This window comes from Thamnophis sirtalis, unplaced genomic scaffold (assembly GCF_051295495.1).
Source record: "Thamnophis sirtalis isolate CommonGarterSnake01/CBP01778 unplaced genomic scaffold, rThaSir2_p1.2 scaffold_9, whole genome shotgun sequence".
NCBI classification, from domain to species: Eukaryota; Metazoa; Chordata; class Lepidosauria; order Squamata; family Natricidae; genus Thamnophis; species Thamnophis sirtalis.
Genome location: NW_028261389.1, coordinates 32,021,792 through 32,039,035, shown reverse-complemented (window position 1 = coordinate 32,039,035; position 17,244 = coordinate 32,021,792). Strand labels below are relative to the sequence as shown.

The 17,244-nt window shown below is 37.7% G+C and overlaps 1 protein-coding gene across 2 annotated transcripts; it reads left to right on the top strand.

The window, feature by feature from the left end:
* The first annotated feature begins 2,410 nt into the window (after positions 1-2,410).
* On the top strand, positions 2,411-16,378 carry PMM1 (phosphomannomutase 1). Of its 2 annotated transcripts, XM_014052069.2 has the most exons (9): positions 2,411-3,866; positions 6,474-6,591; positions 7,643-7,719; positions 8,308-8,367; positions 8,569-8,660; positions 9,524-9,623; positions 10,414-10,489; positions 11,676-11,791; positions 13,101-16,378. In XM_014052069.2, exons 1-9 carry the CDS (start codon positions 3,789-3,791, stop codon positions 13,221-13,223), a joined length of 840 nt encoding a protein of 279 aa, XP_013907544.1. In that variant the 5' UTR covers positions 2,411-3,788; the 3' UTR covers positions 13,224-16,378. The 2 variants fall into 2 exon arrangements, with proteins under 2 accessions (XP_013907544.1, XP_013907545.1); XM_014052070.2 differs by lacking the exon at positions 8,308-8,367 and having other exon boundaries at positions 2,414-3,866.
* The last annotated feature ends 866 nt before the right edge of the window (positions 16,379-17,244 follow it).

Below are 17,244 nucleotides of genomic sequence, written 5' to 3'. Positions count from 1 at the left end.
CTTGAGTTTGTTTGTTTTATTTTGGCATTTTTGCCTTCCTATTTATTTTGATATTATAATCTAAAATATCCTATTTTAGATTATATTGATACAATCAAAGGCCTTTCTATAATCAATGAAGCACATTGCCCTTGGCTTTCTCAATTTTCCAGCATGCATCAGTATTAATGAATCATGTTCCTCAGCATTTTTCAAAGCAAACTTGAACATCTGGCATTTCTTTTTCTATGTACAGCAATAATTTGTATTAGACTACTAGTTCATCTTTAAAGTATCTTGCAGGGGTTGGGTGGGGGAATGCCCTTGATGCATTCTGAGTGAGATGGTTATGATTTAAACCAAGGTCAGGTGACAGCTCTAGATTTTCCTGCCTCTGAAAGCATACTTGGCATCTTCAGTACAAGTTTTTTAATTGCTCAAGATGTACCTCTTCACATAAGCCTTGGGGTCATGCTAGAAGTGCTTTGCTGCTGAATGGTAAATATGATTTGTATTATTTACATTAGTACATGTGTCAGCAAAGATGTTCCAGAATACAGTAGTGACCCAAATTATTCAGCATATACATGCTACATTCAGTATGGGAAAATATTTTCATGATTCTATACAACAAATGGTAGCTACAGAGTCACCCAGACCTGTAACTTATCTAATGCTCAGAATTGAATCATGTATACCTATATAATTCCCATGGTCAATAAATCCATTTTTTAAGACCAGAATATCAAAGGTACTTCTAACTTGGAATAACTCAGCTGGAAAGTATTTTATGGACAGGAAACTATAAATTCTAGTCCCACTTTAGGCATGAAAGCCGGGTGATTTTGGGCCTGTGATTCTCAGTTCAACAGAGTTGTGGGAGAAATCAGAAAGTATTTGTATATTTTTCACTTTAAATTATTTATAAAAATAATAAAAGCAGTGTTTAAAAATGTAATGTGTTCAGTTAAATTAAGCTTTCTTTTACCAATATCTGAGATAACACCCTTGCCCATTCATCCACTCAACTGACTTAAAATATAGGGAACCTGCAGCAGTTACATTTGCCAGGAAAATGTTTGGGAGCAATGAATTTGTCTATTTTCTAGTTGATTGCCCGTTCTGACATAGACTAAAAACTTCAAGCAAGGTAACTTGTGATATATTTTTATTTCTCAAGTTCTGAAGTTGGATCATTCTAACAGAAATGCCTCAGAACAAGCTTTTCATTCCTGAAGCCATTCATACCAGAGCTATTTGGTAGGCAGAGGCTGCACATATGTATGTAAACTTAGACATGGATACTCATATGCAGTAGCATACTTTTAGTAGGTGAACCGTTACAGCTATGCAGTCACCTTACATGAGCTCTATGTATAAGGCAGCAGCATTGATAAATCCCAATGAATAGAACCAGTTCATCCCTCAAAGGATCATATTTCTCCTGCCTATTACAATTCATTTGTGATTGTGATCTGAAATGATGATATCTCATTTAAGAGGGATAGAGTTTATTGTGGAAACCAGCCAAACCTGTAGGCTCGGGTAAAGAGAAGCTAGTATGGCTGACTTTGTAACCCACTAATATTTTTCCTTATTTGATTGCGATAGGATATAAATGAAATAAATGAATAAAATTATAATCCTGCCTTTACAGCCCACAGGGACTAATCAAGAACCCTATTGCACAGCAAGAAATTAAACTCATCTTCCTGGTCAGTCTAGCCCTGAGCAATAAATACAAAATTGTGCTCAGAACATTGCAGTCACTTGTCTCAGAAACAATCAATACATCAGTTTTTCCATCTTACATAAGGGGGACTTTCCATACCAAAACTGGACCAGAAACTCCATAGAATTGTATCTAGAAAATAAAGATTTGTTTCAGAAACTACACACAATTGCATCTTCTCTGACATTCCAGATCTACAATTCTTCCTTTTAATAATTTCACCCCATTTTCTGCTTTCACAGCTGGTGAATACATATTAAACTTACCTTTCAGATTCTGTTCTTTCTTTTGTATCATGAAATGATAGCTGTTGCTCAAGATTGGGTACCTTCAGTAAGTGATAAAACTGGTTTGTTGTTTGTTTCTCCTAGGTTACAGAGGAGCGAAGGGATCAGGGTGTGTCATTAAGCTGCTGGTTGCCACACACATTCAGAATAGATTTATGGAAACTGTTTTGCCTATCTGTCAAACTCATACCTTAATTAAAGATGGATAAAGATTCACAGGTTTAGTTTATACTTGTTTTTTTAGGGGTCAGACAAAATTTAAAGCTCCAGATTTTAAGATAATGTTTGCAGGCTAGAACAACTGATCTTTTAAATAAAAAGTTAGAAAGTCCTAATATTATTTTAATCAAATATAATTAAGTGGTATATGCCAACTTTCTGCCTTTGCTCAGAGAAATGATTAAACGGGAAATTTAGTGTGAAGACTTTCTATGCTCCAGATGGCATAGATCTTGCCTCATATTGAAAGCAAAGCAACTGCATTGATCAACAAACCATTTACCAAGATCTGAGTTCAATTCTGTATCTAGCTTTATCTATGTTTCAATATGGTGTCTGTGAATTTGCTTCATTAAAAAAAAATCCTGCAGTTCACCATTTCTCAAGACAAAATGAAGAGAAAGTTCTTAAAGAACAACATATTGTAATGTGGAATATTAATGTAATGAACTTCCTTGGCAAATGCTTTTTAAAACTGGGATTTTAATTCTAAGACAACACTATTGTCTTCTGCATTCTACAGTGCAACATTTTGCCAAAAAGGATTAACATATTAGAAGAAAAAAAATCCAAACATGTATAATGGGACCAATAATAATGGAATACTCATTTGTCATCTTTTGGTGGATCCTAACAGATAATTACCCCACTGTATAGTCTGGATTTTTCTTCCATGGATCCACAAAGCTGTTTTTATTTTGTATAGTAAAAGATGCAGATGTATACTCAAAGGTTCTGCAAGGGCAGCATTTGGGCCAAATATTCCTGACTGACTAATTTCAGGGCTTTGATCTACAATGATGTTGTGCAGCTTACTAGTATTGATGATCTAATTAGTAACTGAAAATGAAATGCTCCAGGAGTTCACTAATTAAATCAGCATGAACGGATTATTCTTGTAAACAATGCACAACCCTGAAAGCCCTACGCCTTCCGATTTTTTTGTTGCTTATTATTTGTAGTAGATCCCATAGAATTATAACTGCATATCGCTGTGGGACATCGGTAATAGACTTGGCTGGAGCAGAAACTGGGCAGGACCTGTAGATCGCAGTAGGCGTGGTCAAGCTGTCCCTCCCCGCACCTAGGAAGTCTCACGCATAGCCTTCCATTCATTGATATGCCCGAGTGCGTATACATTTGTAAACAACGGTCAATGTAAACTCGCACGTGACTATCCCACGCATATAGATAACGTGGTCATCACTCATTCAAGAACCCGTTCAAGGAGAGGACAGATGGAGAGAGTGGCCAGCCCCTTTCTTACGCCTGCAAAGACCGGAAGAATCTTGGCTTACGCCACCCATCCCTCCCTCTCCGGTTCTGAGACTCCGGCCTAAGGTTTCCGAAGGATCCGGATCAGTCAAGCTTCCCTGGGAGTTTTAGCACCAGAAACCGCCGCCAATCCTCCTCCGCCAGGCGCGGACGGGTTGCCAGCCCGGTTTCCAAGGATCACATGAGCTGCTCTTGTCTTCCTAATTGGTTCCTTCGTGGGCCGACGCCTCCGGCGGATCGCAGCCTCGTCGCCGCTGAGGACGGACGGCCGCCGTGTAAAGCGGGGTCGACGCGCAATGGCCGATACCTCCGGGAGTCGGCCGCGCATTCTCTGCCTCTTTGACGTGGATGGGACTCTCACCCCGCCTCGGCAGGTAACGCGATCGGGAACCCCCGCCTTCACCCCTCCCGCTTTCGCGATCGTCCTCAGCTCGTCCTTGAACACCTTTGCGGAATGAATGGGGAACCGGGGCATCCCGGGAGCCTCGGCGGGCGGGACCCTGAAGCGTGCTGCAGAGCACTGGCGCTGCTTGAATCCGAGCCTGGACCCGGCAACGCCGAGCGAGCCCAGCGGAGGGAAAGTGGCGCTTCTCCTGCCTTCTCCTCTTCTGCCTCGTTCCCGCCCTTTGAAGCTCTGGATGCGAGGCGGTTGCGAGAGACGCGATGTGGGAGTTCAGTTGCCCTCATATATCGCGGGGAAGAGAGGAACCGGTGTGGGTGGGGGGGAGAAGCTGCAGATTGCCCCGAGTGGGCTTTTCAAAACGATTATGTAAGAAATGTGAAGAGGACAAGCGGCTCAGGTTGGTTGGGGAGATAAAATCCGGAATGTTTTGTAGGACTTTCACTTAAAGCGAACTCACCCCCCCCCCCCCCAGCCTAGGAGGCGCTTACCACAGGACTGGCTACAATTAATAGCTGTTGTCTTCCAAAATTGATCAGCCAAATGTATCCAGAAGTGCAATTGGGAAGTTTTGTCCCACTTTATGACCTTTCTTGCTACAAATGAATCACTGCAGTTGTTAAATTAGCAACCCAGTTGTTTAGTGAATCTGTCTTCCCCATTGACTTTGCTTATCAAGTCACAAAAGGTGATCATATGACCTTAGAATACTGCAATAGTCATAAATGTGAACCAGTTGCCAAGCATCCAAATTTTGATCAAGTGACCATGGGGATACTGCAACGGTTGTGTGAAAACAGCCATAAGTCATTTTTTTCTGTGCCGTTATAATTTCATACAGTCACTAAACAAAAAGTTGTAAGTCGAAGACTACTTGTAGTGCAAGTGCAACACATTTGGAAGTACTATAATGGACTGATTATTTTAATACTTAGGTACATTCATTCTAAGTATTGCATGGAGATTTATTACTAGAAAATCCAAAATTATTAAGACATCGTTTCACAAATATTTCCTTATCTAAACAGAGAAACCAACAGCAAAACATGGAGACAAAATATTAGTGGGAGTGGGAGCAATGTGCAATTTCCCGTCGGCCTCCCCATTAAGTTTCCTGTGGGAAGCTTGCAGTGAGCATTGGAACTCTTCTTCCTTTGCCCTTTCTCCCTGTTCCTTACTTCCCCCTTTCCTTCCTCTCTCCCTTCCTTCATTCTCTCCTTTCCTACTGTTATACTCCTTCCTTTCTCTCTGTTCCTCCCTACCTCCCTTCCCTCCCTCTCCTTTCCAGCAGGCAGGTAAATGGCTGCTGCTGGGTGGGGGAGGGAATAAGGAGTGCAGTGCAAGTGCAGAAGGATTTATGGGAAGCTGCCAGGGAATGTTGAAAATGAAGAACAGGAGGCCATCACTGACCATGGCCGCACAATGGCAACATTTGAAGCAGCAACAGCCAAACAACTGAAGCAGTCACAACCTCCCCAAATTTCATTCATTTGGGAGTCATGGGCCCCAGCATTCTATAAATGAGCGCATTTCAGATACCTTAGTTGAAAATATTTTGCCCTGTGATGCACTGTTTTGCCTAGATAAAGATTGCAGACATGAGAGCTTTTGTAATATATAAATGGCTCCATTCTAGATCTGTATTCCATTAACTGGTAGCTGAACTATTGAGTTCCATATAAGTCGCCATTGTATGAAAGCTTAATTCTCTTTGTCTGTTTTGAAGTTACTGCAAATTCCATTCCTCCAGTGACTTTTTTTCTTCAAATATATTACAGTTAGAACTTTAATCCATTCACCTGTATGGTAGAGCTAGCTGTACCTGTAACCAATTTTAATATGATGATTGAAAGTTGGAAGGGACTATCAAGCCTTATTCAGTTCATGATTCTTCCTTCACCCATTTCTTTGCTGGATTGATATCCTGATTAGAATACCAAGAAGGTCATTTTGTTGCATTCAGTCTAAATGTAATTTTCCAATTAGGTCAAATTCTGAAAAACAAAACATTTGGACAAATAAAGTAGTATCTTGCCCTTTATCAAAGTGATCAGCACATCACTACATCTAAATGGACCATCATTTAGAAAGAAAAGAATGCTCACCACTAAGCTTATTATTCCCTAATATAAGCCAAAATAACTGTCCTGAAGCAACAAAAAACATGGCAGAATAGTAAATGAGACCTAGGTAAGACAGCAGTGTCTGTTGTTATTTATAGACCAAATAGTTCTGAGTGGTTAAGAATGAGATAGAAGAGATACGAGCAGAAGGAAAAATGTTCCATACATTTCCAATTTCCCTTCCCTGGACTGTCCAAAGCTCTTACATTTTATTGCTCTTCCACTATTTCTAAATAAGGGTTTTCTAGCAGTGTGGTTTCGTTTGGGTTTTTACCTACTGATGACAATTTATCTGGTGATGTTCAATATCGGTTGCCCTGGTTTATGAATATATATTCCGTCATGATGGATTGATTCGATTTTAACACACACAGGACCCATGTGCCATGTTGTATAATATCAATATGCTGCTATCTATAGCTTTTCCATAAGAATCTCTTTTTCTCTGTTTCCTTCAGAAAATTGAGCCTGAAATAGCAGAATTTCTTCAAGAGCTGGGTAAAAGAGTGATGATTGGGGTGGTTGGAGGTTCAGACTACTCCAAAATAGCAGAACAGCTTGGAGAAGGGGATGAAGGTAAGTAAGGAGTCTTTCTTTTGTCTCACTTAACTTTTATATTACAGAATTTTTATTAGTGTTTGGACATTGTTGAATGGCTGCATATTAATATCAAATCATGTTAGTGAACCATAATTCAAAGAAAAAGGAAACTTGTACAAATTCTTCTATAGCAAGTCTGCTCTAAGTATCGTAGACAAGTTATTACTTTTAATATAAAGATCATTTAAGAGTTTCAGCCAAGAGACTGGCCATTCTTTCCTATGCAAATGCTTTAAAGTGATAGCCTTAAAACTCGATTTTCCTGCTTTGTTCTATCGGGCACAGGAGCAGCCTTGCAAGAGGTATTCCTATACTTACGTGGCAAGTTCTAAGTTTAAATGTATAGTTTTACATACATAACCAGGAAACTCAAGTGAAAAAAATCAAGGATAGAAACATTCCAGAATGCAAGGAATGTAGGAAACAACAGAAATTTGCAATGTAAATTTTTACAGACTTAAGTAACTTTCAGAACCAAGAAATAAATCATGAGTTTTATTTTTGTAACAAGTAATCAATCCTCCACCTGTAGCCTGCAACAATCTAAGTAAGGTTTAAAAATGTTAATATTGCATGCTTGCATAAATTTGCATGAAAATGGCAAAATGCTTTCCAGTCCAAGTTTCCAGATAGACCATTAAGTTAGTGGAATTTCACTGTATGCTTTCAGATTAAGCTAGATCCAGTGCAGTAAAAAAAATGGAACAGTTATTACACATCCCTGTGTTCTTGTGTGTTAGTCATCATGTTTTGTCAGTAACAAAAATAGTACAATAACAGATTCTGAATCCTTCCTTCCAAGGAAAGGTGAGAACTCAGCTTTAGCACTCCTAAAATTATGAATGAGCATCACTGTTTACACAGCTTTTTTAGAGAAGCAGCGCAAATAGAATTCAACTAAATTCATCCATCTTGGCCTCTAGCCATCTGAATGATGAAAAGAGTTGCATTAATATTTGACTGATTTCTCTTCCGTTGATTTTTTCCCCCTCAATTTCTCTACTCTTCCAACAACCATTTCCAACAGTCATAAACAAGTTTGATTACGTCTTTGCAGAAAATGGCACTGTGCAATACAAGAATGGGCAACTAGTCTCAAAGCAGGTAGGGCTAGCCTCTTTGTGTTTCTCCATTGACATTACAAATATTTAACTGCCATTTCTTTTCACATAAAATCACTCATAGGGAGAAAGTTATATTCAAAACTCTTTTAACTCATCTGGCTTCACATAGGAATTGAAATAAAGAATAACCTTATTTAAAAAATGAGGATGGATAATTTTTGTTGCCTAATTTATAGTTTGCACCAACTTCTCATTGGTGCTTATAGTGACTTAGTTTGCCAGGAACTGAAACTCAATTAACTCTGGAGGACCACTGGTTGCATAACCTTTTAATAAACCTCCAAAGAGAGAGCAAATTTCAATGAGTGATGCCAGAAAAAACATTAGTTCATAATGTAATATACCAGATACATGGTTGAACGTTATAAATTATTTTCTTTTTGACACAAAATATAAGATAATAAGAGACATTACAATTGTATTTAATAAGACATTTACTGATCCAACATCCACTAAATGTGTTGTAACTCTTAGAAATGGCTGGGATTGCTGAAAATTATGGCCCTAATTGGATTTTGAGGAGACCGAGTCGAAGGAGGATGTTTTAAGATTATTATTTTCCTTTCAGTCCTTTTCATCCAGATATGACAATCTGGAAATGTCGTTGATTTTAGTACTACTGCAGAAGGTAAAATTGTTTCTCGAGTCTTACATCATAAAATAAAATTTGTTAAGCAACATTTTAAGATTTCACCTACCTTGATTTCTACTCTTTTTGGCAAAGGCCCCCTTGGTTTCAAATTAACATATTGTGTGGTGAAACCATCTGTTGTCTTCTGCTATCCATATCTGGGATCATGTTTTTTCAATTGTATCCTTTATTCAATAGGCTATCCAGAACCATCTTGGGGAGGAACTTTTGCAAGAGCTGATCAACTTCTGCCTTAATTACATGGCACTTCTAAAGTTGCCCAAGAAGCGGTAATGTACTTTCCTTATATCAATATATGAGGGTTCTGTTTTAACATATAATGTTTGGAATTTGGATCAGAGGCAAAGAAAAAAATGCCCAGCTTTCTTTTACCAGGCAAGGAACAATTTTGTCTAAGAATAAAGTTTTTCCCCATTTTCTTATTATTTAACTATTTTGTTAGAATTTCTAACTAATTAATGATATATTGGGAAGAAAGTCCTTAATCTTCCACCCTAGTTTGAATATAGTCAGGATATTTTCTCAAAATTAAGCCATTTCAATTAATTCAAATTGGGTGTATGTGTCATATTCAGCCTTCTACAGGAGGCTGCTGAGAGACACAAAGGCATAATTTAAAGGTAGGTGTTGAGGTATTTCATCTTGCATTGATAGGCAATTGCTTTTTAAGCATGGGAATAGGAATAGAAGACTCTTCAGTCTGCTTGGGTCCTTAAAAAAAGTGAAAGTCTATTTTTTAAAGCGATTTGAGATTGGGGATTGGGATTAAGAGTAAATTTGAAGTAGTGGGAAGATGACAGAATGAGAATAGAAATAGGAGTAGTTGGCCTTCTAGGAATTTTGTGCTCCTATTCCAATGCTTAATTTGTCTTTTAAAAATTCAGTATCACTGAAATAAAATCACTCAGTTAAAAAGTCAGTATCACTGAAATGGAACTATTTTAACACTGAATTGTAGCAACCCAAATTGAAATACTAGGGATCTTCAAATAGGGTGCTTGTTGAGGCTATATGCCCTTTTTAAGATAGAAGTTGCATACCTTTGTTTCAACCCCAAGGATTTTGAGCCTCTCTAACAGTACAGTGCTACCTTCCTACCTTATATTTTTCTTTCTTCTCCAAATATACAAAGGGGAACATTCATAGAATTTCGCAATGGAATGTTGAACATCTCTCCTATTGGTCGAAGCTGCAGTTTGGAAGAACGAATAGAATTTTCTGAACTGGACAAGGTAAATACGAGCATTAGACTGCCCAATGCATTATTAGTGGAGATGGTTTTTATATGTGTATGTATATGTGTATGTGTACGTATACGTTTGTGTATGTGTATGTGCATGTATATATACATATACATATATGCATATGCATACACATACACATACACATATATATATTTAGAGTTACAACCCCCGGTATGCCCAAATATGGGAGGAAGATCACTACTTCCATTCTCTGTCCTTCGGCTCATCACAAGAGACCATCCAGACAGAAACCCAATATTTTTACTGTTGCCTTTGTTACATTTGTGTATTTCTGCTGATAAATATCTATACTAGTCTCCCTTTATTTATTTATCAGCACAAATACATACATACATACATACATACATACATACATACATACATACATACATATTATACACACACATATATATATATTATACACACACACACACACTATATATATATATATATATATATATATATATATATATATATATATATATATATATATATATACACACATCATTCATACATACATACATACATACATACATACATACATACATATATATTCCACTTATATTTTAGATAAGGGTGTATGTAAATCTTTTATTTAGTTTTTATGAACGGAACGTACTATGTGAGGAAGCGGAAATTATACAAAAAATTATACAAAAAATTAACCCAACAGTTTGCTGGAAGATCTCTTTGCACTGGTTTTGTGGAGAAAAAGTGGAATTTGATAAATAAAAATAACTGGTGTCTTTTTTTACACTTCTGGTTGCCTCCACTATAGAAAGAAAAGATACGAGAGAAGTTTGTAGCAGCTCTGCAGAGGGAGTTTGCGGGCAAAGGACTGCGATTTTCCCGAGGTGAGAATAAGAAATGTCTCATGGTCATTTTGGATGCTTTTTAGTGCATTTTATTTTGAGTGGGATTTGGCAAATAAAAATTAAATACTATTTAAAGCAGGCATGTGGTGAATATAACGTGATATGTGACTGCAAGGAAGTTAAGTACAGTTTTCGTTTGTATCAACTGAAGTTTCCAAATCACAGGAAATGTCTTTTGTTCAGACTCCATTCCTGTATTGCTTTGGCACCACCTTTTAAAAACACTTTTAAAACACTGGAGTAGGCCAATGGAAAATGTTGAAGGCCAGTGGAGATAATTGATAAATGGAGATGACTGACCTAGAGCCTTATGAAGAGAGATTGAAATAGCAGGACATATATAGCCTTGAGCAGGGACTCGGAGGAAATGTGACAGCATTCTTCAAAAAGCTGAAAGAATATCACAAAGAATGCCAAGACATTCTTGGAATGAAGGAAGGGTTACACTCAGGTAGATTTCTTATATAAGTGGAGCTTTGCACAGCTTGAACTTCTGTATATCATTTTTTCAGTTGGCCAAATTTCTTCCTGTGGTTCTAGCAGGACCCACTGTTTCTTATGGCAAAGGTGGCAGCTCCTGGTATTTCTGCCACCAACATGCCTTATTTAGGAAAAAGTACCAATATGTTAGAGATTATATTCAAAGCACTCATGAAGATGGTCCCTGTAGTGTTAGGGTTAAACTGAATTACATGAGGCATCTTCTAGGTCCATCCATGTTAATTAACTTCAAGCCATCCAGAGTTACGATGTGGCTAATAAATTTTACAAATAAATTATAAACATGGGATTTATGATAAACATGAGTGTTTCTTGTAGTCCAGTTACACCAGAGCATGATAAAAGAATCCTTTCCCCCATTAGCCGTATTGTTAAGTACATTTTCACTTATTTTTCTGAAATGTATTTGTACTCTGCACATTATGTGTACTCAAACCAACTGTTTCTTGTTTGTGTGTTCAGCTGAGGGCCCACCACTAGTGCCAATTAATCTCATTGCTATGGAAACATCAACTCTAACATTATAATGTGTCTGGGAATCAGGCCGACACAGCAGCGCAGATCCATTTGCACAAAGACACAGTGTCTTATGCCAGAGATAGCAAAGATTTTACTCCCAAAAAATCTCATCTCATTTTCACTAAATTTTCTCTAAATCTGACAGGTGGTATGATTAGTTTTGATGTTTTTCCGGAGGGCTGGGACAAACGCTATTGCCTCAACATCCTTGAGGATGAGAAATTCGATGTCATACATTTCTTTGGAAATGAGACAACCCCTGTAAGTATATGATAAGAAACCATTTTAAGGACCGAGGAGAATGCTTCCCATGTTCTTATCAGAATGAGGTCTTCTCAGAGCCCAGTTACCACTATGGCTCAAAGACATCTTCAAACTGTAATTTCAATGTTTGAACATATAGGTAGGCATATTAGGGAGCCTCAGATATTGTCTGTTTACAAATTGAAGGATTCTACAAGTGCTTCTCTGATCAGAATTTCCAGTGAGCAAGGCCTAGTTCATACAAGATCCAGCTTGTATCAAGATCTTGTAAATCATGCAGACCCACAGCCCAAGATATGTTCTGGCAGTCAAGTCATTCTTTCTTTTCCATGGGCTGTTTCATCCACACATGAAAGAGAGAGAAACCTGCTTTTTTGGAGAAGAAATTACAGTCACTGTAAAAAGGCTTCTTCAATAGTTTCCCCCCACCCTCCCATTTTTGCTAGCTCTTCCATGGGTTTGCATGAATTGAAGACAGAAGAGCTGCCCAATAGGAGCCAGCAAACTTTTCCTGGCTCTTGCTAGGCTTTGAGGAAGCCAGACATTTGGGGGGCTTGAAGTCTTCTGACTGGGGCAGGAGGTTTGTTCTGAAGCTGCTATCTTCGCATGTAGGCAGCAGGTTTCCCAAAAACCTAGCAAGAGCCAAGAAAGGTTTGCAGTCTCCCTAATGGCCAGCTGATTGGGTAGAAAGTTCTGAAAGCAGCTGTCATTTCTGCAAGGAATTGGTGTGCTGAAAGTAGCAGGTCTTCCAGGATGCATGGGAAGCAAGCCCAAGCACTGCAGGGTCCCAGTGGGGCGGCATGGGAGTGTAGAGAGATGGGGAGGTGTTGCAGTGTACCTGTGGTTGATCTGAGAGCGACTGGCTTGGGGAGGTTGCAGCTGCCATAACCTAAAAACAGGATCATATGTAGCTTTGGGAGGGAAAGGATCTGCCGTAACTTCAAACAGATGTTAAGTGACCAGTCATATAGTGAGGAATGTCTGTATGCATTTTTAAAAAGAGTCATTAGTAAGGCCCTTTTGCCATCTATGAAGACTTTCTTGTTGCAAATTTTATTCTTGCTTAAACGTTCTTAAGTCCCTTTGTATCCTTTCTCAATTATGGATTTTTAGATGGACTATAATTTCCCTGGGAATTGGCACATGCAGATTGGCTTGGGCTAATCCAAGTGGAGCCAGATACCCATTCTCAGTGGAGGCAAGAGAATTGGATGCATGTTTTTTCCATGATTGCTGTCACAGCACTTCCAGCCTCATGAATTTAAAAATCATAAAGCAGAAGGAATAATATTCTTTATCTCCTTAGGGTGGGAATGATTATGAAATCTATGATGATCCTCGGACAGTAGGACATAGTATCCATTCTCCCCAGGAGACAGTTCGGCGATGTCGAGAAATATTCTTTCCAGAGACAGTGAACAAATCTTGACTCACGGATCTTCTGCTGCTATTCTTGTTCACTTCATAAAAGCACCTTTTGAATTATAATCAAGGCTTGCCGAAGCCCAAGGTTGAAATGCACTTTGGAAATGGAGGTGAAGTGCGAAAAGGGAAAGAGAGTTAAAGTGCCATTACCAGTTTGTAGTAATAAGAATCTACAGAACGCTGACTGCCATATTTCATCCTCCCAGCCCCTAAAACAAAAAGTTTCGTTTTAAAGGGAGCTGGGTCCTTTTTCTAAAACTGAGAGAGAGAAGGAGAGAAATAGAAAGGTGGTAATCTCTTCATATATTCACCCAAATCAATTTCTGAGATTAAAATAATTGTATTAATAGGTTAAAGGGAAAACAATCTGATCTTTCAAAGTATTTTCATATTCTTGAACCCTTAAGATGGCCTGCCATTTTTTTAAAAAGTGGAATCAGTTTTTTTCCCAAGCTAATAATGAATAAGGAAAACACCCCTAATCTATTACTAGCCATGCAGAATGCAGAGGGAGATAGAAAGTAAGCTTTGAAACATAGATCCTGTTGAAAATGATTAGTCATAGACATCACCATTCTACTCAGCTTTCAGTATCCATTAGAATATTCTTCTGTGGCTTCTGATCTAATATGTGAAACCATCTGTTTTAAATATGACGTGCTCAGGTTTATTTTATCATAGATAATATATTTTTGGTCCAATAAAAGTAGAGTTTGTGTGTTGAGGTCAACACGTCTCAGTAGCCTTGCATATTGCAACTGCTCCTTCCCACAAGTAGGTCTGGGGAGCAGCCCTGGCTTTAGCTTCAGTTGTTGGAATATTGTTTACTTGCACTTTGTTCCCATTGCACAAACTCTTCAAGCAGGATTGTACTATCACCTTAATTATCCAACCTGACTATAGAAGTGCTGGCAATAGCATTTAGATCTAATGATCAGATTAATGGAATAAAAATGGGAGGTAAATGTATCTTTTAAATCTGTTTGCAGATTATTTTGATTCCATATATATATAATGTGTTTCTCCAAAAAGAAGGCCGGGTCTTATTTTTTTTTGACCCCTGAAAAAATGGGGCTAGGAGGGTTCTAATTATTGACTCACCTCACGACAGTGGCATTGACAGCTCCGCCCAGCAGGAGCCCACTGTTGGCCCACTTCTTCTGCGGCTGCTTGCTGCTAATCTCACGCATCGCCCCGGCCTCCATTTCAGCTTCAAATGCCTGCCGGAACGTATGTATAGCCGATAATAGAGCTCCGGATCCGGAGCTCTGTTATTGGCTGCAGATGCCGGCAGACATCTGAAAGCAAACGGGGGCCAGGGCGATACGTGCGAGTGGCAGCAAGCGGCCGCAGAAGAAGGTGAGGCATGTGTCAGGGTGTGTGAGGCCTGGTAAGTAGGACAGCTCCACTACCACCACACTAGCTTATTTTTTTACCTGTGTGCCTCAGCCCATCTCCTGCACCCCGGGGTGGGCGGGGTCTTAAGGTAAAGGTTCCCCTTGCATGCATACACACATACACTTTACAAATAATTATGTGCCAACTTGAAATAAATTAATTAAAGAAATAAAAAACTGGGCTTCAAAACATTTCAATATTTTGGGATGAATTACAGTGGTTAAAATGAGAATTCTTGCACAGTTGAACTTTTTATTTCAGTGCCATAGTGATAACTCTTAAATAGGCTTTAAGACATTGGCAAAAAACTAAGAGTAAAATAATTATTTATACAGATCTCAAAAACAGGGAGGTTTGGTCATGCCCAATTTGTTAATACATTATTGAGCATTGCAGCTATGGCATATTATTCCATGTATTCTGGGAGACTCATCTAAACAATGAATTCATTTTGCAGCTATGTAAGAACCAGATAAGTTTATAAATAAATGGCTTTTTATCCAAAATGTTTTTCTAGAATAAAAGAGGTGGAAAATGTTTTTACTAAAACAATGCTTCAAATTTGAAAGAGTAGATATGCAGTTTTGATCAAGCTTATTCCTCCTTCAAATACTTCTATCAACATAAATTGATCAGGATTATAGTCTGGCTAAAATGAAATCTTTGAAAAAGATATTTATAGATTTTTTATAGTAATAGGGAACCTTTCAATAAAGATCAGATTGAGCAATGAATAGGTGACAAATTACCAAACTTTTCTGATATCAATTTAAATTTCTTTTGGGTAAGAGAGATTCAGCAACATGACCCAATATCCATTTTGAAAATTTAATACTTTATCATTTAAAAGAACAAAAAACAATTTCAAAAATTTATTGGTTGTGATTGCAATCAGAAATAGAAGATTTATTATATATTTTAAAGGAAGCTTGGGATACGGATCTTAGTAATCCTGTACAGGAGACAAATTGGCAGAAGTTCTGAAAAGAGCTTTGGCTTCAATGCAAAAAATGCAATGGAAGATAATTGGATTGTTGTACAATGCCCAGAGTCATTTTCCATGAGATAGGTGATATGTGAATTTGATTGATTGGCTGATAAATAAAATGAAATGAAACATCATTGTTGGTACTTTACTCCTGGTTAGGCTAGCTCATACTGGATATATCGAAATTATTCCTCCAAATTTTGGAGAAGATGTTAAGTCATTTTTTTTTTCATTTGTTGTGATCATGCAATAAAGATATGAAATGGATGCTATATAGTAGCTATAGTACTTTTATATAACCATGGCACTAATTTAGAGACTTGAACAGGCATTTCATCACTTGCTTCCTTCTTCATAGTGCTATGATGCAATTAGAGGCATCTAAAGAAATAAAAGAATGATGAGAAGCTGGTATTATTGATGAAATGAAATTAACCCATTCTTTTCTGAGATACTGAGGGTTTTGATTTAAAATAAATATTGCCAGCTCTTCTTAGGTTAGTTTCCATTCCTTCTCCGGGACGGTTATGAAGTACTTAGTATAGGGTAGGGACATACTTATTACTGTGAAAGCCACAAAGTGGTCTATTTCTCAGATGGATCAAAACACACACACACCACTTTATTAAGCAGGAATGTTTATTTTGATGCCATGTATGTTAAAGAAACCCAACTATTTTGCTGTAGCTACAAATTTGTGGGGCTTTATTGACAGGCAGCTTTTATATCATTATAAAAGTATGAAAATAATAAAATTGAATTAAAAATGAGAACGTATTATAGTCAAGTGTCTTTTTTAGTTCATATTTGTAACTTGATATAAAATTAAAAGTAAAAATATAGTAGGAAGTCAATAAGCAATGCCTTCACACTGGTTCATTAAAGTTTAAGCTAAAAATTCTGTCTTTGGAACTGAATGGTTTGCAATATGTTAAAGCATATATGATTTACTACCCTCAGCTTAGAAATTATACTTCCAGATAAAAATCATAACATTCATAAAAGTCATTGATAAAAACTATTAACAGGAAGCTTACAAACTTAGTAGTAGTATGGAGCAATATAAAATACCTCATTTAAACTTAGGAAAGCTATTACTAATACTGCGCTAGATGGTTCAGTGATCTGACTTCACTGCAAAGTAATCTGAATTCATTGCTAAGTAAAACTACAACATTCCAGAAGTTGTTCAGTGCCAACTCATTACTTTTAAACAGCACAATCAAAAGCATAGTGATAGGAGCTGCAGTCTACCAATGACTAGCATGCAAATACTGTTCACCCTATATGGATTGCATGCATTATGCTGCTAATCAAATAACAATTTCCTGCAGACTTCATTTCTGCATCACTAATTCTAGGAACAGCTACCCCATTCCCTTTACCCAATATCCTTAGACACTCATCTCAAAAGACCATTGTGAAACGAAAAAAATTCAGAACAGGAAACACTCTTGGAAAGTCAATTTAATTATTTATTGCCAGTGTTACAAAGATCAACATGGGGTTAAAGAGGCAAGAACCACACAAAAAGTTGTTAGAACACAGACACATAGATAACAAGGTTATTTCAGAAAGAATTGAAAGCATTCTTGGAGAGAAGTCACAGTTTTGTGGTACCCCCACTGGTATTGCACCA

Coding starts and splice junctions, on each gene's coding strand:
- PMM1 (XM_014052069.2), top strand. CDS start 3,789: ATGGCCGATACCTCCGGGAGTCGGCCGCGCATTCTCTGCCTCTTTGAC. Junction 7,720..8,307: donor GGCAACTAGTCTCAAAGCAG/GTAGGGCTAGCC, acceptor TTTTCCTTTCAG/TCCTTTTCATCCAGATATGA. Junction 11,792..13,100: donor TTGGAAATGAGACAACCCCT/GTAAGTATATGA, acceptor TTATCTCCTTAG/GGTGGGAATGATTATGAAAT.